This window comes from Rutidosis leptorrhynchoides, chromosome 5, assembly GCF_046630445.1.
Source record: "Rutidosis leptorrhynchoides isolate AG116_Rl617_1_P2 chromosome 5, CSIRO_AGI_Rlap_v1, whole genome shotgun sequence".
NCBI classification, from domain to species: Eukaryota; Viridiplantae; Streptophyta; class Magnoliopsida; order Asterales; family Asteraceae; genus Rutidosis; species Rutidosis leptorrhynchoides.
The window spans coordinates 53,070,331-53,094,116 of NC_092337.1; the positions used below are offsets into that span (position 1 = coordinate 53,070,331).

Here is a 23,786-nt window from a genome sequence, read left to right on the forward strand (position 1 = left end):
AATAAGCATGCAATCTCATGCTTTTCACCATCTCTTTCAATGTTTGCTTCATAGGTTCCACGACCTCATTATGATGTGGTGTCTCCGGGAATGCATCAACATCTTAATCCCGAGCTTTACACAATAGTCCTAAAACTCACGCCTACTATATTCTCCTCCATTGTTTGACTTCAAACACTTAACCTTCATGTTAGTCTCATTCTTAACAACAGCCTTCCACTTCACAAAAGTATCAAACACGTCAGATTTACACTTAAGAAAGTAAACCCATACCGAAAGTAAACCCATACCTTTTGAGTGGAGTCGTAAATGAAGGTGTCATAATGCGGGAACCTCCATGTGATTCTACATTTGTTGTCCCAAACACATGTGTATGAACAAGCTCCGATTTATACAATTTGGGTGCACTCCCCGACTTCCCGAAAGTCACCTTCTTTTGCTTCTCATAAACACATGGCTCGCAAAATCCAAGTTTCACCTTCTTCAGATCCAGAATCCTCCCACTCGAAACGAGCATCTTCATACCCTTCTCATTAATATGCCCGAGTCTTCGGTGCCGTAGAGTAGATTCGGCCCAACATCAATCGTAGTACTCAACACATTATCATTTGATACTACTACCATGTAAAGTGTTCCCATTTTATGTCCAAGGGCCATGACACAATTTTGTTTTAACCACCTTCCCCTAGCGATCGGCAAAGGTATCCACATTACCTTTTTCATCCAACTGGTCGACCGAGATACACTTCCTTCTCAGTTTTGGAATATACCTCATGTCCTTCAAAGTCCAGCAAGATCTGACGTTACGTCAAAAAATCCCTAATGCCCTCAATATCATGCCTCTTGATGTCGGCTAACCTCACCTTACCACGATACAGCCTAAAATTCTTCATCATGCGGAGTGAAGGATTAACATGAAAAGAAACTCCCGAAACCATAATCCAAGACTCCGTAGAATTCTATTTGTTACTTAATGATGTATCATATGGGCTACACGGATAAAAACATCATTTTATACTGAAGAAACGCTCAAAACGCAAGAAAGACAACAGTAATGGCAATTTTTATTAAATAGCCGTCCAAAGTTTTACAGTTGTGCCAGGCCGCCAGCGTCATGCGTAAGCCCCAAAGGCAGCTTCTATGCTTAAGTCCTTAAATAAGCGCGTGAGCGACACACATGACACGTCAGCGCCAAGCCCAAGTCGGTTACTAATATTTTGCATAATTGAATTAACCAGCATCAGACACGTGTATTCGAGAATTACAGAGGATCTACACCGGTAAATAGACCCCTCGGGTCACCACATTTTACAGTTCAGTCACTTGTGGCAGAGAACACACTTTGTCTCTCTCACACAGTACTTTCTCACTCTAGAACTTCACCGATTAGCAACAATACGCTACATGGACCACCTTACAGACTTTGTTGAGGGATTTCAATAAATGACTGCATAGCATCTAGCGGTACGGATGGCGGAGGAATGGAAGAGGAAGAAGAATTAGTAGTGTTTGGACATGTTGAGGTAACAGGTGGAGAATGAGGAGTTCTTTCAATAAAATCCTCATCATCATCAGCGAAATCATGACCATCATCAGTAGTGGCTTCATCATCATCTGAAAGAACAATTAGTGGTCAACAAAACAAATATAAGCATGACAAACGAAATACAAAATGTAGCATGATACAAAATAAACAGAGTATATACTTCTGAGCTTCTTGGAGGGAATGGTAGAATCAGCTTGGTGGTTGCCCTCTCGCTTCAAACGCTTTAATGTCTTCTTGGAGGGAGGAGTTGGGATAACATTCAATATTTCAACTTCGGGAGTGGGTTCACCAGAACCACCCTCTCCCTCCGTTGTTCGTTCGGGACTCTTCAATGATTTTCAACATCAGCCAATGTTACTTTCTCGACTTCAAGTTCTTTAACAGTTTTGGGGCGCTCAACAACTTCAATGTTGTCAAAGTTGGGAGCTGTAAAAGTTTCAATCACCTTCATTTCTTCTTCTTCTTCTTCTTCTTCTTCTTCTGTATAAGCAATACACGAAAACACAAAAAGGCATATGTAAGCATTGATTACAACAACAAAATCCAATACCACACGAGTGGTGTATGGGGGAGGTGAAATGTAGACAATCCTTCCTCTTAAAAACAAGTCATTTCTCCACCCAGAGTGAAACACTCTCAAAAGTAAAGAAAGTCATCCCTAACAAGGAAGCCTACCATGGCCTTTCAAACGCAGTATAGACACAAACCCTGCACATCATTCACTGCTTACACCACAAATTAAAGCACCAGAATAGCCTCCATATCCATAAAGGATCTTTGAGGAAGATTCAAAACACTTAGGGATTCCACCAGCCTATTCCCTCTCTCAGTTAGTGTGATGGATTTACTGACACCTATCCTAACCTTTGACCAATCACGCACAGAAGCCCAATTCTCCCCAATAATTTTACTATCAACATAAAAGAATGATTCTTTCCAGAACTTTAAGGATGAATCTTTATCACCAACAAAACTTCTCCCCTTTTTACAGTCAAAAGTATACCAACATTTGCTGACAACGCGGATTCGGAACAAAGCATGAAATAAATTAACACTGGGGGGTCCTATTTTGACAATTAAAATACATTTCAAACAAAATAACCTTTTGCGGACCAAAAGGGTGAATTTGACTTAAACAAACATGGTGGGCAAGAACATTTAACAAGAAGGAGAAACGAGAATACGGTGGTTACCTACAGCAAGTTCTAATTTATTCAGAGTTATTTTATTAGAAGGAGGATTAATGGCTCCATCAGAAGAAGAAGGAACGATTGGATTAAAACGCCTAAGATTTTTGAACGATACACAGAGGACTTCTAAGTCCGATTCCGTCATAGAACTAAAGATGGTGTTGACATCTTGACCATCTTTCTTCGCATAAGTACTCGTCGATTTGGCCATGGTAGAAAATTTAAAACAAAAAACGTGGAAGAAGTAAGAAGAACACTAACCTCGCAGATGTGAAATTGAAAACCCTAGAATTGCTTGTGCAAGATGATCCTTTGAGTAAATTGAAGAACTGGAAAAAAGAAAATGAACGAAAACGGAGTATTTATAGGCAAAGAAGAATTTGAAGGAAATGCTGATCGAGACACGTGTATGGTGCAGATCAGTTGTGGGGATCAGTTTAAATTTCAAAATTAATTTTTGTTTATACATTAAAACAAAAATAATGACTTTGGTGGCAAAAATTCATCATTTGGAGTCGCATCATATCAGTAAAACAGACGGCTACAACAGAAGTATGTTTTCGAGGAAAAAGGCATTTCTTATGTTTTTTATAGTTTAATGACTTTTTTTTTACAAAATAAAGAGATTAAACTGGGGGACTTAATGGTGTATCCTATGGGCTACACGCATAATAACATCATTTTTATACGAAAGAAACGATCAAAACGCATAAAAGACAACAATAATGGCAATTTTTATTAAATAGCCGTTCAGCGTTTTACGGTTGTGCCAGGCCGCCTAGCCTCATGCATAAGCCCTGAAGGCAGTTTCTATGCTTAAGCTCTTAAATAAACGCGTGAGCGACACACATGCCACGTTAGCGCCAAGCCCAAATCGGTTACAGATATTTAGCATAATTGAATCAACCAGTATCTGACACGTGTATCCGAGAATTACGGAGGATCTACGCCTATAAATAGACCCCCTGGGTCACCTCTTATCACAGTTCAGTCACTTGTGGCAGAGAACACACTTTCTCTCTCACACAGTACCTTCTCACTCTACAACTTCACCGCTTAGCAACAATACGCTACACGGACCACCTTACAGTTTGGTCCTAGAAGATTAATAAGGCCACCCCACGGAGAACTCATCCTTGATCCGGGTCTGCAGAGAATTTTTCGAGGGCAAACATCAATCGACAACACATCCCACCACGTTGAGCAGTTTTAGTATTGTACTGGTACATATTAACCGCTAGACGAAAAATAATACCAATATTACTCAATAACACATCATCTGTCTTATCTGCGGACAAGTTGACAACTTTAGTTGTAGAGTTCTTACAATGATGCTGGTAATGACCCTTTCGCTTACAGTTCCAACAATAGCGTCATTGCAGTCCTTAGAGGTATTCCTCTTCTTAGATTTCCTCTTACCATTCTTAGATCCACTTTTGATTTTCCTTACCGAGAATCAAATCTCTAATCCTATAAAACTCAATCTTAGTAGTTCATGTGGAGCTACTGTCGTACTCGACGAGCTTCAGGTAACGAAGAAAGCAAGATCAGAGCTTGCAACTCAATATCAACTGAGGTCAATCGCATTATAATGTTATTGAACTCATTAATCGTAATACCCCGTCAGAATCCACAAACGGTGTATTAACTCCGGCCCCACAGTTTAGGGGTCACACCCTCTATATGAGACGTTTCCGAAAAGTATTTGCATTAAATATCAAAGTAAAGTCATTTATTAATGAAATGTATCTGAAAAACAGTTGACATAAATATCCAACTTAAATAAAGAAAAAACATTATTTGAAACGACAATTTTCAATGCGAATATATGTTCTTAAAATAGTCATGACGAAAACTTGCTGGACAACATCCAGTACTAGCAGCAAACAAGCAATCATGACAACTCTGCAAAGCAGAAGCTATACCTCTATGGACCTGAGATAACAACATGCAAAACGTCAACGAAAAACGTTGAGTGAATCTACAGGTTTAGTAAAGCATTTCGTAAGTTAGGCCACGAGATTTCTGAAATAAAGCATCATAAAAAGCATACATTATCATGAGAACTTGATTATAAAACTTTAACCCGCGGATAGCTAAAGCACTACACGTCTTTCCTTTACCCTTTCTAAGCATACACCGATCAAGTGTAGCAGTTACAACAAAATAAGCACCTAGTAGGTTGAGGCGAGGTTTGTCAAACCTAACGGTACCGTCCCTATAAGTTGAGCTTACGTAAAGCAATTAATATAATCAAACCAATGGATTTTTGATCTGAACTCATATGTATACGTTTAAGTTACTCATGCCTAATATGTAAAACATTTGAAAAAAATATGTTATCTCGTCCCTATAAAAAGAAGTAGGGACTGTAGACTCACCTTAGTAAAGGCACTGAACTCTCTTAGTAAAAACCGTACAGTAGTCGAACAATCACGACCGAACAATGCAACCTAGTCAAATAGGTCACCTTAAGTATACATATAGGTCACAATATGTCAACTCATAGTGTACGCATAGTCCTAGTGCTAAGACTGACTCGATAAGCAAGAAAAAGTCAACTAGTCCAAGCAAGTCAACAAAAGTCAACCAAAGTCAAACCAAAAGTCAACTCGGTCAAAGTGGTCAACTAAATTCAAACATCTCAGTAGGTCATGAAATCATGGTCAACATATCAAACCTAGGTCAAGTAACACGTTACAGCTCATAGTTCAACAATTTGCACATTCGCAGCTTATCGCATGTCCTTAAAATACGCGCATCATAGAAAGAAACGAGTATAACTCTTAGAACATAATTCATGAAAATATTGCAAACTCCAGATCACAACTAGACTCAAAATCAATTCCAAAAAGTCCATCCAGGGCCTCATACGATGTCTACAAGTCGGGTTTCAGAAAGGGTCTAGTTACGGTTTACCAAATCAGTTTCTGCCCGCGCATCAGTTTTAGAAAAATTATCATTTAAAATAAAAAATAGATATTAACAAACGGACAATCGGATATGACTCAAAACACTCCAAAGTTTCAGTGTTAAAATAATCAAAGACATTCATTTAGCCAGTTTGTACGGATCTGCTTATCTTTACAAACCCTTCAGTTTTAGTCACAAACAGACATATCATTTGGTCAAGATTATAACTCATGGCAAAACACGTTTTCAGAAGTTAGCATATAAATGAAATACATTAAGGAACATATAAACAATCATACTCCAGAAGGTCATGGTCTCAATCAATTATAGTTCACACAAGGTAATTTCTTTTACATTCGAAAACAGTTTCAGCTCTCTTTAAAAAGCAAAACTTCGTTTTGACACACCGAAAGCATTACAAAAGCTTTTGACGCAAATCTTAAGTCCAACATGCATGATTTTTCACAAGGAATACAATGGTACACATTTCAATAACTAAATCACAAAGTACACAACCCATAAAATTCGGATTACAAGCAAAACCTAATGAAAACTTCAATTTAGCATATCTTGAGCATACGATAACGAAATCAAAGTCCAATCTTATTAATTTTCCGACACCTATTCATCTAAATACAATACAAGATCAGTTCATGAGTCAATTTAATCAGATCCATAACATACAAAATCGTGATGCATGCAAACAACAACAATCGGGCAATTTAACGACAAACGACAACTCTATACGCCATCAATTGAGTACTAGACTTGATTACACTATGTAATTGACAAAAAAACTGATTTAAAACAATTAGGGTTTTCAATTATACCTTAGAATCACAAATTGCTAGTACGTAGGCGTAGAGAACGACGATAGGAACAACGTTTATGCTTAAGCTTTCTTCTAATTTCAAGTTTTGGTGTGTGTGTGGGTGTGTGTTGTGGTTGACGAAAGCAAAGAGAGGGAGAGGGGAAAACAATCGGCCAAGAAAAGTGAGAATGAGGGTTTACCAAGTTTTCTTGTTATTTAAATGTTGGGTTTAAGGCATAATTACAAGTCCACAAACACACTAGGAGCCCAAGTCACAAAATCTAAGGGGCTTAGGGGGGGTGGTCGGCCGAATGGCCCTATAGGGGTGTTTTGGGCTCGTTTTTGCTTAACTCTTGGTACGCGCGTGGTCCGTTTCGAGTGCCGTTAACCGTACCGGGTCTCCGGAACGTTAACTAGTCGTTGAAACAAAATCACCGGGTTTAATTTACTAAATAAATAATAAATTAAATATGTTTTTCTTAAAGTCAATAATTATTAAAAATAATTATTTTGTCGTTTTTCTGAGTTCCGTAAACTGAAAAGCTTTTTAGGCGATTAACTTAATCGTATCGTTTTCTAGTTATTTCATTATCCGAAACAAGTTCATAAATTAATATAACATATTAATTCAAATAATCCACTAGGATCAAGTATGCATTTAATTCCATTAAACACACAAAGTCTAAGAAATCACCGTTAAACATTTAACGGACAAGTAACGATAGTAACGGAAAAAGTCGGGTTGTTACATTAATATGATCACTAGCCTTAGCTCCTTCATTCATCTTCTTATTGAACAATTGACGCATTATAAAAACCTTATTCGCGGTGTTAGATTTTTCATACATGTTGGAGAGTGCTGGCAAGCAATTAAAAGCCATATTTTTAATTCACAACGTTATACGCAACGTTCTTCGTGAGTGAAAGACATATCGCACCTAAAGGTTAACGATCCAACAACACCCAATCGACATTATCTATGTCTCCAGTTTTGGTTACTAAGAAGGGTTGGTGTAGCATTTTTTGGTACATATAATCCTCAATATGCATCTACCAAAAGCCGAAGTCTTTTCCATTGAACTGCTCAATTCTATATTACTCTTCTTCAGCCATTGACCCAAACTCTAAACCTAGAGCTTTGATAGAGCTTTGATACCAGTTGTAAAAAATTTTGGACTCAAAAACACAGGTGATTGCCCACAATCACAACCTACGATCAACAAACGAAGAATATAAATGCGAGAAATTAAATCGATACAAGCAAATTACGTGATTATACTCAGTTGATGTGATTGGTCTAGTCCACGGCCAAATAGAGAGTTTTTAATTTTGTGCTCGAGGGTTAAAAAAACAAAGTTTAATATATAGGAAGTCAAATCCAATACCAAAAATAGGCTCGAAATCCCATTGCTATAAGAATTTCTGCTCCCACCCAAGCAAAATCTCCCACTTGGAACTAATGAGGTCCCAATAGACTTCTGATTATGATTTCTTTGTTCTCCGGACTTGTTTCATTCTAGCTTCACACCACAACACCAACTTTATACAAATAGACTATATCATTCTATGTAAGTGTAAAACTGCCTATCCATATCAGGTAGTGTGTACGGATCAAATGTAAATGTGCAAGTATATATCACCTTTCTTCTGAATTTAACTAAAAGGGAATGAGTCAAATGAGTCATCAACATTCTCTCCAAGTGGTTAAAAATGCAAAAAATATCTTAACATGCTTTTGTAAAGTTATATCAGTATATAATACTCCAGTATAACAACTCTGTAATCACGTTGAACACATTGATTATCATATGTATCTATAAACCTTTGAAAGGGACAAAACTGTTAGTATTGTTATTATCTAAAACAATAACAATACTTCCTAGTTAAACGTGTTCTCACCCTCTTTGGTGAAACTGCTTTTGTTTAAGTTTGTTTAGTTTGGCTATCACTCGTTTTGAATTCATTGTACCGGTTGTACTTGTTTGATCTTCAAATCTGTTATAATGTTGGGGAAAAAAAACTGTTTGTGAGTAAGCCCACCAAATCCATTTTGTTCCAAAAAGGTTTGAACTCGATACCCAACTTATATAGCCCGGCCATTTTGCTACCTCTAGTTCTCATAATGATACTATAAGTAAAAGATCCATCGAAACCATGCACGATGACATGTATGCTCATGTAGGCACTTGATGGGACAAGACCTTGATTCCTTGAATCTCAAAGAACTTCAGAATTTGGAGCAGAAACTTCAATCGGCTGTTAGACGCCTTAACTTGAAAAAGGTACAGACATTTGACCTCCTAAACAGTGGCGGTGCCACTTCGTTGTTACCGGGTGCACAGGCCCCCACTCAAATTAGTCTATCTAATGTAAATTGTTGGAGTTTTTAAATGAGTGTATCATATAATTACGGTTGTGACACCAGTCATCATTCAAGCCTTGGTTAAATTTGTATATAGGGACCAACAACATACAAATAGAATAGCAATTTTATATTGGCTTAATCACAATCTACTATAGCTTTCGAGATACAATTTATTTTAGGTGTTATGTGACTATTTTTTTTTTCTTCTATCAGTTCCGTTACAATTAAAATTTTTCAATGTATAATCAATTGTTATTCACTCAAAGTAATTGTGGATCTTTATTTATAAAATTTTGTAGTCACCATTTTTAACTATCTAGTATCACAGTTTATAATTATGAATTTGAGGTATGATGCTTTATTTTTAAGTAATACAACCACAATGATCGAGGGCAGTTTTTCGACGATAAAGCTTGTCAAATCATTTTGCATAATAAACGAATATCTTTTCGGTATCGTATAAATAGAAGCACTTGCTATTGTTACGAATTAAGCAATTATGGATTATTTCCAACGATAGAAAGATTATCATAGACATTTGTTTTAGAAAGTTTACGTTTCTAGTGAATAATAACTTTCAAATTAAATTTTTGCTACTCGATATTTCGGTTTACTTTGTGCCACCAGTGATCTCAAAGTCTGGCTTCGCCCCTGCTCCTAAACCTTCACCTTTTAAGTTAATTAAGAAACTATTTAATTAAATCACGCCTGTTAACAAAAACCTCTTTATTCGCAGAATCAGTTCATGTTTGAATCCATATCTGAGCTTCAAAAGAAGGTAAGCCTGAATATTCATTAACTTAATCCTCCTCAAAATTGAATGATGATGAAATTTGCATCACAAATGATAATTTTATTTGACCGGTAATATATCTACAGGACAAAGCCTTGTGGGATCAAAATAACCTGCTCGCTAAGGAGGTAACGTAGCATTCCTTATAAAAATAATTTTACAGTTTCACATAATCCATTACCTAAGTAGCGCGAAAAGGATGTCAAATTAATACTCATCTAAATTTGTTAAAAATTAAGCAGATCAAACAAAAGGAGAACGAATTAGCCCTATTGCCTATCGAGGAGCACCAAATTCATGAAAACATGCCCTCACTTGAATTAGGCACCCTGAACGTCAGGTGAGCTCATTCTGCTCTCACTTATATATATGGACCCGTTTGACTTATTAAATTATAGTATCATTGCACGACTTAGATAAAAACATTTATTCGATCCGTTTGAGTTATGACATTATGCTTCTGATTAGACCGTTTGTGATAAAACATAAACCAGAGTGACGACCATTCAAACTTATATGGTGCGAGGTTGTGACTTGACTCAGAATATCTACAACAATAGGTAGAACAAGATTATCGTGTGTGGTCATTGATGTTATAGATATGCACAGGCCCTTATATGAATATGGGTCAGCGTGGGTTTGGTTAGCCACAAATGCCTTTTGTCCATCAGCTTTCGCAATAATTATAAGTTATCTGTAGTTCAAATACACAGTATTATTACAAAAGTTATGTAAAGTTTTAAGCTTTTTCTGGAAAAATAGAAGATAATCTTTGAATAAAGTGATATATAATGTTGTATGAATTACAAATGAGCTTTGGGGATACATTCAGCCTATTTGACCCACTTTGCTATTAGTTGAAAAACAAAATGTTGACCCATTTGAGAGCAATACCAAACCGACCCATTTACAAGTAAATGGGTCAACATTGTCTACATTTTTCAAACAGGATATGATGAAATCTGTATGCAATGCAGTGACACATACCAGCCATGTGACGGAGAGGCGGAAGAACGACAGAGACAAGGTCAAACATTGCCTCACTGGATGCTTCAATTCATGAGCCAGTAAAAGATATATATATATATATATATATATATATATATATATATATATATATATATATATATATATATATATATAGCTGAATTTCTATATAATCATATATGCAATTATATAGAACTTCACATATATATAAGCAAGTTTTTTGGATTGATATGTAAGACAGACAATATTAACATGAGGAGCAACTTAAACTAATGTGTTCCCAGAAGTTTGATAACAATAATGCTAGTGCACTTGTGCAAAGCAGGAACTCAATGTTAGATCACATCTTACTGCTGTTAAAATGTAAATATTTGGTAATAAATTTGAATGTTCATGTCTAGTTTCATTTCATTTGGTCTATTTTCTTTGTTGCGACGATCAATCTTTCCAAATCAGTGTTGAAATTGATATAATTCTTGACCATTTCTTATTTCATTAACCCATAAAAGCACCCAATATTAGTACAGAACACAAGTTCACATGCAGCAGCTTAGTCTATACACATTTATAATAATTTTTATTAATTTTGTTTGTTCACAACTAATCTGTAATTAATAATGTACAAGCTTCAACAAAGTCTAATCTTTTTCATATTTGGTTAAAATAATAATGAAGACAATTGCATTACCACAAGCACAGCACTATAAAAGATTCAATCGCAGTATTGTGAATTATCATGATCATTATTTTTACATAAATAAAAATAATACAAGAATGTAAAATAAATAAATTTTACAAAAGAAACTGTTACATTTGTGATTCCAATTTTTCTGCACCAGCAACGTTAATTCCGGCACGTTTGACGGAAATTAAGAATGGGAGGACCATTTTCCGATACTGAATTGGCCGTGAAAGTTCTTCAGTGACGTCAATTTCGACGTGAGAGATGCCTATGTCGTTAAGACGAAACCCTAATTTTTCGCCAATTCTGGAAGCGATTTTGGCGTCCCAAAATTTATGAGATCGAGGAAAGGTTGTGATTTTGGATCGATAGTGTGAAATGAATTCTTGTTCGGTGGATGAAGCCATAGCTACGATGGAATCTGTGCCGGGGTTAGTCACCTGAGCAGAAATTTTCCGGCAGGATAGAGCTAATCGGAGCAGGTGACGTTGATTTGAGGGACCCATTATTATTCAATGTTTACGCACTTTCTTTTTTATTCCAAACTTCAATTTATATAACTCGCTTTAACAATTTGCTCTCGAGAGGAAAGATTGGTCCATGGCGCTGAAAGGTAAGAATTCGGCGAGTTTATTAAACATGTTTGAGCTCGGGTTCTCGGTATAGTTTTGTTTGGAAGCTTCGATCAAGAAGGTTTCTGATCTCTCACTCGTTGAGTAGATTGGTCATTTTCTTTCACGTCCGGTTGTAGTTTAGTTTGCTTATCATTGTTTTAATTCTCTTTAGTTTGTGTTTCTTTTTCTTGTCGTGAGCTTTAGTTGTGGTTGTAGTTTTAGTTTAGGTCGGAAGTTTTATCGTTTTGTAAGTTCTAGGGGTTTCATCTTTTTGATGAACTCCTTTGGTTATATAAAGTTTTCCGTTTTCTCGCCGAAAAAAATATTTGCTCTAAAAATAATCAAATTACCATAATGCCCTTCTAAGTCGTAAGCCATTCTTACGACCTTGTGATTCCTTCTAGGGTCATCACTGAGGAAATTCAAATCGCGACCTTGAATTTCAAGTCATGAGCCTAAATTTCAGGTCGCGAGCCTAAATTTCTCGGCGATGACCGAGAATTTACGAATCGCAACGTTACACGAATGGCTCACGACTTGCGAGGTTATTTTGGCAATTTAATTTTTTGAGAGCGAATCGTTATAGTGAGTTACAAAAATGGACGTTTTGGTCAACAACTCGTATTCTATTCTAAGCTAAAAAAAAATAATAATAATGCGGACTTTAGCAACAGGTTCGATTTCAAGGGCCGGGATCTAATTGATTGCCAACAATTAGTTTCTTGTAGGGGTTTTCCCAACTTTCAACCGTACTGCCATGGTGGTTGCGATTTGAGTTTCCTCATAACGAGTGTGTGGTTGACATATGATCGCTAAGGTGGTTTGGTCCCTCTGGATGATGCCGATACTGTTGTTAAAAAAATGAATTTATTTAAACTCGCATAGATTAAACCAAAGCAACAATCCAGATCACCAAACCAAATCAAAGAACCTTAATTAGCATAAATTCTTCATAGGTATGCAAATTACATCAAATATATTGGCATAAAATGAGCATGAACTTTACTAACCAATCGGATTAACGGAATAGGAGATCACCCAAACCCAAGTAGGATTCGGGTTTCAACCTGTAGCCGTAAGTAATTCCTAACTGCAAACAAACCACCATGATCAATCAATCACTTGACCAAATCGCAACCTCCTTAAACCCATCTTCAGTAGCACAAGCTCTGAACATACCAGGTGTATTAAAAGGCATGGCAACTTCACCTGCAACCGATACAGCAACCAAACCAGCGGTCCCTTTGGGCAAAACTTCATGTATAATATATGCAGCTGCTTCTTTTAGACCTAGCCCTTTGTACTCCATAACTGCAGCCACGTCTCTAGCCACGGTCTCACGCATTATAACCTCACCTATGCCTGTTGCAGAGACGGCACAATACTTATTGGCATAAGTGCCTGCACCGATAATAGGCGTGTCTCCTATTCTTCCAACCATTTTGTTGACTAGACCACCTGTGGAAGTTGCAGCCGTTAAGTTCCCTTGACCGTCGACGGCTACACATCCAACGGTTCCAAGTTTTGTATTGCTTTCATGATCAACTGTTGTCTGCTTTTGATCTTCGGTTTTAATAGGTTGCACATAATCTTGCTACACATTAAAGGCTATCATTAATTCATTATCTTTAGCACCAAGGTGACAAGAGCATATCAGGCAGGTTGGGTAACATACTAACATGTCAAAACTCCAAAACATATTCTTTTAGTATGATTCTGGATGGGTTGGGTTGGCCCGAAATGGTTTTTTTATCTCAATTATTTAAGTTTTATGTATATATAATTAGTGACTTAGCCTGTAACAAAATTTTTACTAATTTTGAGTGTACTTTTCTAAATATATTTTGCTAATTTTCATTACATTCAAGGTATTTCATTTGGTGGTGTAATTCGATTATGAAGTAGAGAATATCGATCATCATTTATCGGAGTTAATTGTTATCAATGTATGTGTTTTAATCAAGAGGGAAGCACTTTTTTGGAGGGAAATAATTTCTTTTTGTTTTTTTTTAGATTTTTTTTTTCAAACATTAAGATTACATGAAAATATGAATATTTAAAAAGACACTTTGTAATAAATGTTATTATTTTGGCGGGAAAACGCTCAAAGAAATAAATGATAACATTCATTGCAATGAATGTTTTGCTTCTGAGTTTTTCTTAAGGGGTTAGAAATTAGGGTTTAGAAATTAGGGGTTAGAAATTAGGGTTTAGAAATTAGGGGTTAAAAATTAGGGTTTAGAAATTAGGGTTTAGATTGAATTTTTACACTAACGGTTTAGAGTTTAGGGTTTAGGGTTTAGGGCTTAGGGTTTATGGACTAAACCCAAAACCCTAAACCCTAAACCCTAAGCCCTAAATCCTGAACCCTAAACTCTAAATCGGGATAAATCTTGAAAAGAACTTCACATATGATGGAAAAGAAACGCTCGAAGAATAATATTCAGGAATAACAATACGGATGATGCATGTTATTAGTTTTTCTTCGAGCGTTTTTTCGCCAAAATAATAACATTCATCACAAAGTGTCTTTTTTAAAAGTTCATATTTTCGTGTGCTCTTGATGTTAGGGAAAAAAATCAAAAAAAACGTAAAAATAAAAAAATAATAATTTTACTTCCACTACCCTCCAAAAAGTGCTTCTCTCCTGATTATGACCCATCAATGTATATATTAATATTAATTTGAAGGAACTGATATGAAACAAGGATACCTGAACTCTGTTTGCTTCTTTTGCTTGCTTTAGTCTCTCTATGTTTTCCGGAGTAATGAAATGACTGATATCTGCAGTTTCAACCCCCTAAACAATGGTACAAATAACTTCCCTTAGTTATATTAAAATTGCAACATCCAAAGAACATTTCAAGTTCAAATCAGTTATTGAGTTATTTCCCGATCACTGTTACCAAATAATCTGTCCTACATATAGATTACCTTTTCAAAGTCATTATGTTAGGGTTAATAATAATTGATTTGCAAGGAAGCTATTTCAATTCGTGCAAATGTACAGTCGTTAATCATTACAAGATAACCCAGTGGTTAGGACCCTTTCTTCTTTGCAAGAGGTCTCAGATCTGAATCCTGTCTATGACGAATATTTAGTGGTAGCCAGGAATGGGGTGAAAACAGCCTGGGATTAATCTTGTTGGGTAGTATGAGGTCGGATTACTCGGTCTTCCGGGTAGCCCGAATATGGAAAACCTTCTTCCTTTTTATGTTGAAAAAGTGAATTTTTCCAAGATAGCCTAGTGGATAAGTTACGATATCCTCACAAAATGTCTCAGTTTCAAATTTCACTAGTAAGATCACTCCCAACCATGACATGCTTCTTTAAAAAGACTGATTGCCGCATCAGCGATACCTCAACACTTTTCCAAAAAGACTGAAAAAGACTAAACGCTACCAACCATCACATACTTCTTCAAAACAAAATTGGGCCCACTCATTATTTAATAAAAAAAAGTTATTATACAAAATACATTTATTAATATTAATATATTAATTAAATTTAATACGTTACATAAATTTAAGAATAAAAACATTTATTAAAAAAAAATCCGGAGTAGTGTTTTGGCAAAAAAAAGATATTAAACTCAATATTTTTCCTCCACTCTACTATTTCTCAGATATTTCTCTTTTTATCAGTATTTTGGCTACGTTCTTGTTGTTCCAGTTTTATTTTTCTTTTCTGAAATTGTAATTTAGCCAAACAAAATTAAATAGTACGGAGTATGATATTGAAGTTGACCCCACATTAAGTGCCACATCTCCCGTCTTCACAATTCTTTAGATCGACGAAATTTCGGTGCTGTTTGTTTTTTAAGACGTTTTTGTTTGAAGTCTGCGAACCACGTCTGTAGAGAAGATGTGATATGAAGGTCTGTAAGCTAAACATTGAAGACTGTTTGTTTTTTTATGTCTGCTAAATACAATATAATATCTCAAATTATTATAATTTTCAGTTTTTATCTAAGAATATAAATTCTATTGAACTAAAAAGTAATAAAAATTTTCTTCAACTTAAGCAATAAAAAGGACAGTGTGCTAATCATAAATGAAGAAATTATAAAACATCATATATCATATTTTCTTCTTATTTTCAATATTCATCAACAACAGTCTCTAAACATAAATAAAGAAAATCGCTAATTACAGAAAATCTCAAGCTTAGGGTGTGTTTGGCGCAAGAGCTTATTGGAGCTTATGAGAGCTTATGAGAGCTTAAGCTTATGATTTTAATAAGTTTCAAGTAATAAGCTTTGTTTGGTAGACATAAAAAGTAGAGCTTATGAAAATCATAAGCTCTAGAAAAAAGAAGCTACTTTTAGTAGCTTATGAAAAAAAGTAGAGCTTATGAACTGGAAAATAAGCTCCAGCTAGTTTACCAAACACTTATAAAAAATAATAAGCTCCAGCTACTATAAGCTCCAGCTCCAGCTCTAGCCCATAAGCTCCAGCTACAACTATAAGCTTCAGCTTCAGCTAGTTTCATCCAAACACACCCTAATTCATTGATTTGTCAAAGTAGATCTCAAACCAAAACCAAGTACACCCACATACCACATACTTTGTATGTAAACCCAAATAATAAATTGTGTAAAAGATGTAATCAGATTGTAAATAGAGATGGTTACAACAATTATGCCCACATATAAAGATGTTATCTCAATCAAGAAATCAAATCCAATAACAAATTGAAAATTTGGAGTACAACCACGAGTGTTGCAGTTGGAGGTAGTGCCGTCGCTGCTGCTGGTGCCGCCGGATGGTGCCGCCGATGGTGGTGGTGCCGTCGGAGGATGTCGCCGCTGGTGGTGCCGTCGGAGGATGCCGCCGCTGGTGGTGGTGCCGTCGGAGGGTGGAGATGGAGGAGGGTAGGTTGGTGGTGAAGGAATGGAAGAGAAGAAGATAAAGTTAAAAAAAAAAAAAAAAAAAAAAAATGTAACTGTGAATGTTGGAAAAGAAGATAATGTCTTCTAATTTTGGAAGCAATGATTTATAGCTGCAAGATTGAATACATTTTAAGATCTTATTTCGTCTTATGTCTTCGGAAAAACAAACGGTCTTAATTGAAAATGTCTGACCGCCCGCAGACATAAGACATAATAAGGTCTGCAATGGAAAAAACAAACAACACCGAAAATTGTTGCTATAAACAGACGGAAAATGACGTGTTGGCACCAACCGTGTCTTTTACAATTAGAAAATGACGGAGCCTAACGACGGTGCGTTGGGTCCGGTCTAACAGATCTTAAGGTAAGGTAGCCAAAGAAAAAGGTCAAAAACTGTTACGGATAACCCAGTTAGACCGTGTGCATGTCACGAAAATTAATCACCGTCCCAAGGTAGCCTGTTCAGGAAAACCTTCTTCTTTGACCCATTTATGATGAAGTTTGTTTATTAGAATATTGTATGATGCAGAATGTGGGACTAACCTGTTGTCTTGCAAAGGCCTCAGCACCATCAAATGCAAGATAAATATGAGGAGTTTTTTCCATGACCAGTCTGGCCAACGAGACGGGATTAACAACGGATGTGACACCAGAAACCGCACCACATCTCTTTGTATTCCCATCCATTATACTAGCTTCCATTTCAACCGTACCATTGGTCGTCAGTACAGACCCTTTACCAGCATTAAAATGTGGACAGTTTTCCAGTTCGCGTACCTACAGTACAACAGTTTACAGTAATAACATAAAATGATTTAAAGGCCATCAAGTGTAGTAATTTATTATCCCATCAAGAAATGAAGTATAAATGCTGAAGTGAAATGAATACCACAAGTTCAACAACATCTAAAGGAGAGCGGTTGGCACTAATAGCGGAGACACCGATTTGAAGAATGCGATGAAGGGCGGCTTCTCGATGCACTCGGCTTTCAGTCGGTAAACTGGCCGGGACGCCAGCTCCTCCATGCAAAGCTACTGCCCATCCCATACTTAAGTTCTGCTGCTAACCCAGACCTTGTTTCCTTTTTATACTACTCTTTGATGATGCATTATGTAATCTAGTCAAGTGTTTAATATATTATGCAAACCTATGAATGTTATCTTTATCTTTTTTACATTAAAAAATAATAAAATAAGACAATGAATTTTATTTAATTAGTTTCTAAGGCGGCAATTGTTACGAAGTCACCATTCAATACATATATATGTGTGAAAATATGGAAAACCGTAATTTCTTTATTACACAAAAGATTGTTTAATGGAAAAGTTCGTGCATTTTTTTCTTTGGTTCTACCGGATATTTGGAGGAAATTACACCATCAAACTGGATTTAACTTGGTCTTTTTATAATTTCTTTTTTTTTTTTTTTTTTTGAAAGGCAACTCACACACCGACTCGAACCCTCAACCTCAAGGTTGTAAGGGTGACCTCGATACCATCAAGTCATTGGCTCTTTGGTGGTCTTTTTATAATTGTTATTATCTTCAACTTGATATAAGTGTATGCTTGTTTGAGTCAATAAATATAATATTTGAGGTGATTACATAAGAGTCAGAAACGGTCACAAAATAACGAGAAATGATTAAAAACGATCATGTAATTCTGAATAAAAGTATTTTCCCATAAGAATTGGGAAAGCTATAGCCTATCCCATGTTCATGTTTTTTCTTTTTCTTATTCTAACGTTTGTTACCTTTCTATAGTATTTTCTTAATTATTAATTTCAGTGGAAATGATTCATTATATATTATATATTATAATCTTTGAAAAAACCCTTAACCTCAAGGTTGTAAGGGTGACCTCGATACCATCAAGCCATTGGCTCTTTGGTGGTCTTTTTATAATTGTTATTATCTTCAACTTGATATAAGTGTATGCTTGTTTGAGTCAATAAATATAATATTTGAGGTGATTACATAATTGTTTGAGTCAATAAATATAATATTTGAGGTGATTACATAAGAGTCAGAAACGGTCACAAAATAACGAGAAATGATTAAAAACGATCATGTAATTCTGAATAAAAGTATTTTCCCATAAGAATTGGGAAAGCTATAGCCTATCCCATGTTCATGTTTTTTCTTTTTCTTATTCTAACGTTTGTTACCTTTCTATAGTATTTTCTTAATTATTAATTTCAGTGGAAATGATTCATTATATATTATATATTATAATCTTTGAAAAAACCCTCAACCTCACGGTTGTAAAGGGTGACCTCGATACCATCAAGCCATTGGCTCTTTGGTGGTCTTTTTATAATTGTTATTATCTTCAACTTGATATAAGTGTATGCTTGTTTGAGTCAATAAATATAATATTCAAGGTTGAAAAAGACGCGAGACGGGGCCGAAACGGTAGCGACCTCAAAATGTCGCAACGAGAAAAACGGGGCCGAGACGGGGTCGAAACGGATGTTGACTAATGTTGACTTTTATATATATAAATATATATTTACACATATTATAGAGCTTAAAAACCTTCGTTGACAAGTTTGTACCTATAATTGCTATTAGCGTTAGTATAATACAAAATGAAATACTAAACTAAGTCAATTTTGATTGATTTGATCGACTTATGACTGATTTTAACAGAATTTCTGACTTTTGATCGGCGTTGACCCAATTTTTCCTGCATTTGACCTGACTTTTGACCGTTGACCGGATTATAAGAAAACGGGACGGGGTCGAAACGGTTTAGTCACCAAAATGCCGCAACGGGCGTCGAAAAGGAAGCAACGGACGCCGTTTACAACAGTGATAATATTTGAGGTGATTACATAAGAGTCAGAAACGGTCACAAAATAACGAGAAATGATTAAAAACGATCATGTAATTCTGAATAAAAGTATTTTCCCATAAGAATTGGGAAAGCTATAGCCTATCCCATGTTCATGTTTTTTCTTTTTCTTATTCTAACGTTTGTTACCTTTCTATAGTATTTTCTTAATTATTAATTTCAGTGGAAATGATTCATTATATATTATATATTATAATCTTTGAAAAAGGAATACATAGTACTTTTTTATCGTTATAAAGCAACCAATTTGGAGGTGCCTTTAGTTGGTTAGACTTTTAGCAGTTCATTGTATAATTTAAAATTTACATGGTTACCAAATCCATCACTATATCAAAGACTGCATAGTGAAACACAATTCTAATTTCACACAACTTATATACAATGAGTATTACAGTTAGATATGTAATTCCAAGTCACATAACAGTTACTCCTATAATTATAAGATTACAACACAACGGATCCCAATATATGACATTAGATGATCCTCCAGACTTGTTGACTTTTAGAATAGTCAACTTCTTAGAACTAATGATGCACTCCCAATCTGTTGACTTTTAGACATGTCAACCTAAAACAAGCGATTGCAGATGCAACCTAGCATTAGCAGCTATGGCAATCGACTCTTCATCTTGCTTCTCTTTAGCAACAGCAACGGCAGCCATGTAAGCCTCTCGTGCTTCCTCAATTTTGCTCATATCCAACTCGTCTATATCATCCTGCATACCGTATTATACGAACAATTACAATGTATCAGATCTTGCAATGACTTTAAACCAGCAATGATGAGATGCTACAGGTGGCGTATAGCTTACTATTTCAGGAAGGTAGCTGCTATGTGGGATGACATCATACTCTTGGTCAGAAAGGGTAAAATTGTCATTTGACAAGCCTTCAAATAACAGCGTATACGATGACATCTCTCCTTGAATCGCATTCAGATCTTCTTGAAGCTTTGCTACCATTTTGTTGGAAGTCATTGCTTCCCACTGTAGCCTCTCTACAGCTGCTTGTTTATCAGCAAGTTTAATCTGTAATAAACAAGGGCATCAACAACAGGATATACATACATATATGCATATATATAATAGAATCAAGTATCTAAGATTACCTAGAATGTAAAGAAATTAATGAGCTCAACCTGCATGACCCGCCCATGTTGACACCTCTAGGAAAACTAGTAGTCAAACACATACCTTAGCATCGGCTAACTGTGCCTGTGTAGATCGCAGTAACACATCCTTTTCCGATGCCTGTTTTTTCACTTGATCGAGAACGCTCTGAACAGAGTTGATTTCATTTTTCGAAGCTTCTGCTGACTTTAAGATTTCATCTTTCTCTAGCAACTGTCTTTGCAGATCTGCCACTCTCTCTTTCAATTCAGCCAATTCTTCTCTTTCCTTTGTTAAATTTGCATTTGACGAAAACATGGAGACCCCGTCACCTCCATCTCGTCCATTTCCGCCATTCTCCCTACGCTTTTTCCCGGGAATTGATTGACCATAACTAGCTTTTGCTTCGGTCGTCTGAAATATCAAAATACAGAACATCAACACCTTCTATAGATTTATAAAGCAATAGACTACAGTTATAGGCTAGAGCCATAGACTACACTTTGTATTTGAATCAACAATCAACATTTCATCTAAGCATGCAATTCGTTTAAGTTATCACTCTCAATGTTTTAAACGAATAGACTATACTTGTAGGCATAGAGCCAAAGACTACACTTTGTATTCCTAATAATCATATCAATAATCAACATTTCATCTAAGCATGCATTTCGTTTAAGTTATCACTACCAATTGCATTAATAGGCATTCCATGGAAGTAGGGTGTGTTACAAGAAATACATGAAGCTCTCAATGTTAATTCAACAAATAGCACCACCTTGAACAACATTCGGATAAGGTTTCCCCTGTTCACGGGGGAGGACCTGCATTAGAGTGAGTGGTAGCACGGGACACCAGTGAATTACGCGATGTAGTGGACACTTTTTTGAGTTTTTAACTAGTGACACCATTAGATACTAGTAAGTGTAAATATTATTGAGTGACACCATTGAAATAAGCCATGTAGTAGAAATGTTTTTGGGTTTTTAACCAGTAACACTAGTGATACCAGTGACTACCATTTCGAGATCCGCCACTGCCTGTTCAAGCTATATAGAAGCATGTATTCCATTTTTGTTCAACTTTTTGACATGATAAAATCATTTCCATTTCAATGAAAAATCTATAATGACTTTCAATCTCAAATGCATCAAGACTATAGTTTGAGTTATTTCATATTCAGAAAAACAATATCGGTAACAATAAACAAACAATATAAGAAAACTCGTCTCTTGCAAAAGTGTCATAATTCATATCAGAGCAATACAAACATGATGTATAGAGTAAAACGTAAGTTCCCACATTAGAAGAAGAATGTACCTTATTAGTGATTGAAGGTGTCTTGGTTTTGATCATTGATCCTCTCCGAGTATACGAACTATTCGCCTTTTGATCCTACAAACACAAAGCATCCCCAATTTCAATTTCAAATTTAAATATTCAATTACTTTAAATGTCAATAAATCCCAATATTAGAAAACCCCTAATCCAGTTTAAGTAAACACAATCAAATTAGCATTATCAAAATTCATCAATCAGTTACTGAAAACAAATGTCATTTAAAAAAACCCTAGAATTCAAATTATACAAAGGCACATAGTAAGTGTGTGAAACAAATGAACAACATAACATACAATCAGTGACTGAACCAGGGGAACGATCTGAACAAGGTCATTATAAAGACGACGGTCAACGTTGCCGGCGGCAGCATTACGGTGTTGAGACGGTGATGAAGGGGGGAGATCTTCGCCGGAAAGCCATGAAGTTGGTTCATTACCGAAACCCAAAAGAGCATTCATGGTGTCTTGGTCTAAATCAAAATTTTGAGATGATTGATGATGCATTTTTTTTTTTTTTTTACTTGGAATAAATTGATTAAGTTGATTATAAACGGTTTGAATTTGGATCAAAAAATGTCAAATGAAACTGAAAAAGAATACACTTGTACATCAATAACCACCTACTTTACTTTCTAAAATTTTTTTGTTAACTACAACTAGAGTATTAAATTTCAGGTGCGGGTAGGTGGAATGAGATGGGAAGGGATATCGTTAACACGTTTTAAATTACTGTAAATAATAGTTATCGGTCACTTTTAAAATGACGGTTATTAAAATGTAGAACTATTTAAAATGTGTTAACGACTCTAAGGACTATCGTTAGCATATAAAAGAACACCATCCACTACCACAAAAACCAAGAAATATAACTAAACCATTCCCGACAAATTGTCGAGCCTTCTAGACAGTGCCGAAACTACATAGGGGGCACCTGTCCAGTGGATTTGTAATTTTTAGTGCAAAATTTTTTGATTTTTCTACCACTAACTTTGTTCCCCAAAAGTCTTCATATTTTGCCCACATAGCCTCCAATTTTGTCAAAAAAAAACATTCATATTTTGCCAAAAAAAGTTGCTACACTTTTAAAAAAAAATCGCCGCAATAAAACAAATTTCTGTGTCCGCCACTACTTCTAGAGAACGCCAAAGGCCACAGAGGCACCAGAAATCACAAACAAAGAAAATCCGACAGTTGCAAGCGACAATCCGCCGTCACAAAGAGATTCCACCGCAAAAACGCATGTTACGCCCCTGAGGTAGCTACCCTCGTCTGGCACCACCCAAGAGTACAAACCGAAAAAGACGGATCTCTTTAAGAAAAAAGACAGCATCAACTAGACCTTCCGGTACCAAAACACCACTACTGCCACTCTCCACCCACCAATAAGCGCATGGGATCACCAATTGGGTAAAGAGATCACGCGACAAAATTAATATAAAAGACGGTGTTGGCCACCAGCCATCGTCTGTGACCACCACCAACAAGGTGGAGGAGCTTCGACATGGCGACAGGAGCAAGATCCCATCCAAAAAACGCATATTCTAGTGGTCACCACCAACAGAGTGGTGCCACCAGAATAACACCCATCGGTGGCCACCACCATAAGGGTGGTGAGCCACCGATGTTCGCCACGTGACTCAGAATTGTCAGGCTTAGATCACCGGAATGAGCAACAAAATGAGGCGAGC

At 36.1% G+C, this 23,786-nt stretch overlaps 4 protein-coding genes across 4 annotated transcripts in view; 1 reads left to right on the top strand and 3 right to left on the bottom strand.

The window, feature by feature from the left end:
* The window catches only part of LOC139850397 (agamous-like MADS-box protein AP1), a 41,436-nt gene extending 30,747 nt beyond the window's left edge, over positions 1–10,689 (top strand). The window contains exons 4-8 of the mRNA XM_071839976.1: positions 8,643–8,742; positions 9,562–9,603; positions 9,705–9,746; positions 9,861–9,958; positions 10,596–10,689. Coding sequence (XP_071696077.1) covers positions 8,643–8,742; positions 9,562–9,603; positions 9,705–9,746; positions 9,861–9,958; positions 10,596–10,689 — 376 coding nt within the window. The remainder of the gene's footprint in view (positions 1–8,642; positions 8,743–9,561; positions 9,604–9,704; positions 9,747–9,860; positions 9,959–10,595) is intronic.
* A 646-nt stretch (positions 10,690–11,335) lies between these two features.
* LOC139846684 (uncharacterized) lies at positions 11,336–11,816 on the bottom strand. The gene has a single exon (XM_071836168.1). The coding sequence runs from the start codon at positions 11,791–11,793 to the stop codon at positions 11,413–11,415; it is 381 nt and encodes a 126-aa protein (XP_071692269.1). The 5' UTR covers positions 11,794–11,816; the 3' UTR covers positions 11,336–11,412.
* Positions 11,817–13,015: 1,199 nt separating this feature from the next.
* On the bottom strand, positions 13,016–17,841 carry LOC139850369 (isoaspartyl peptidase/L-asparaginase-like). The gene is made up of 4 exons (XM_071839950.1): positions 17,683–17,841; positions 17,337–17,570; positions 14,615–14,701; positions 13,016–13,495 (listed from the first exon to the last, which is right to left on the bottom strand). Exons 1-4 carry the CDS (start codon positions 17,839–17,841, stop codon positions 13,016–13,018), a joined length of 960 nt encoding a protein of 319 aa, XP_071696051.1.
* A 2,177-nt stretch (positions 17,842–20,018) lies between these two features.
* On the bottom strand, positions 20,019–22,737 carry LOC139848309 (protein MICROTUBULE BINDING PROTEIN 2C-like). Its single transcript, XM_071838043.1, has 5 exons — positions 22,393–22,737; positions 22,079–22,153; positions 20,843–21,172; positions 20,462–20,677; positions 20,019–20,365 (listed from the first exon to the last, which is right to left on the bottom strand). Exons 1-5 carry the CDS (start codon positions 22,600–22,602, stop codon positions 20,213–20,215), a joined length of 984 nt encoding a protein of 327 aa, XP_071694144.1. The 5' UTR covers positions 22,603–22,737; the 3' UTR covers positions 20,019–20,212.
* Between the last annotated feature and the right edge of the window lie 1,049 nt (positions 22,738–23,786).

Coding starts and splice junctions, on each gene's coding strand:
- LOC139846684 (XM_071836168.1), bottom strand. CDS start 11,793: ATGGGTCCCTCAAATCAACGTCACCTGCTCCGATTAGCTCTATCCTGC.
- LOC139850369 (XM_071839950.1), bottom strand. CDS start 17,841: ATGGGATGGGCAGTAGCTTTGCATGGAGGAGCTGGCGTCCCGGCCAGT. Junction 17,571..17,682: donor TAGATGTTGTTGAACTTGTG/GTATTCATTTCA, acceptor GTTGTACTGTAG/GTACGCGAACTGGAAAACTG. Junction 14,702..17,336: donor AGGCCTTTGCAAGACAACAG/GTTAGTCCCACA, acceptor ACCATTGTTTAG/GGGGTTGAAACTGCAGATAT.
- LOC139848309 (XM_071838043.1), bottom strand. CDS start 22,602: ATGCATCATCAATCATCTCAAAATTTTGATTTAGACCAAGACACCATG. Junction 22,154..22,392: donor CCCTGGTTCAGTCACTGATT/GTATGTTATGTT, acceptor TTGTGTTTGTAG/GATCAAAAGGCGAATAGTTC. Junction 20,366..20,461: donor GCAGCTACCTTCCTGAAATA/GTAAGCTATACG, acceptor TACGGTATGCAG/GATGATATAGACGAGTTGGA.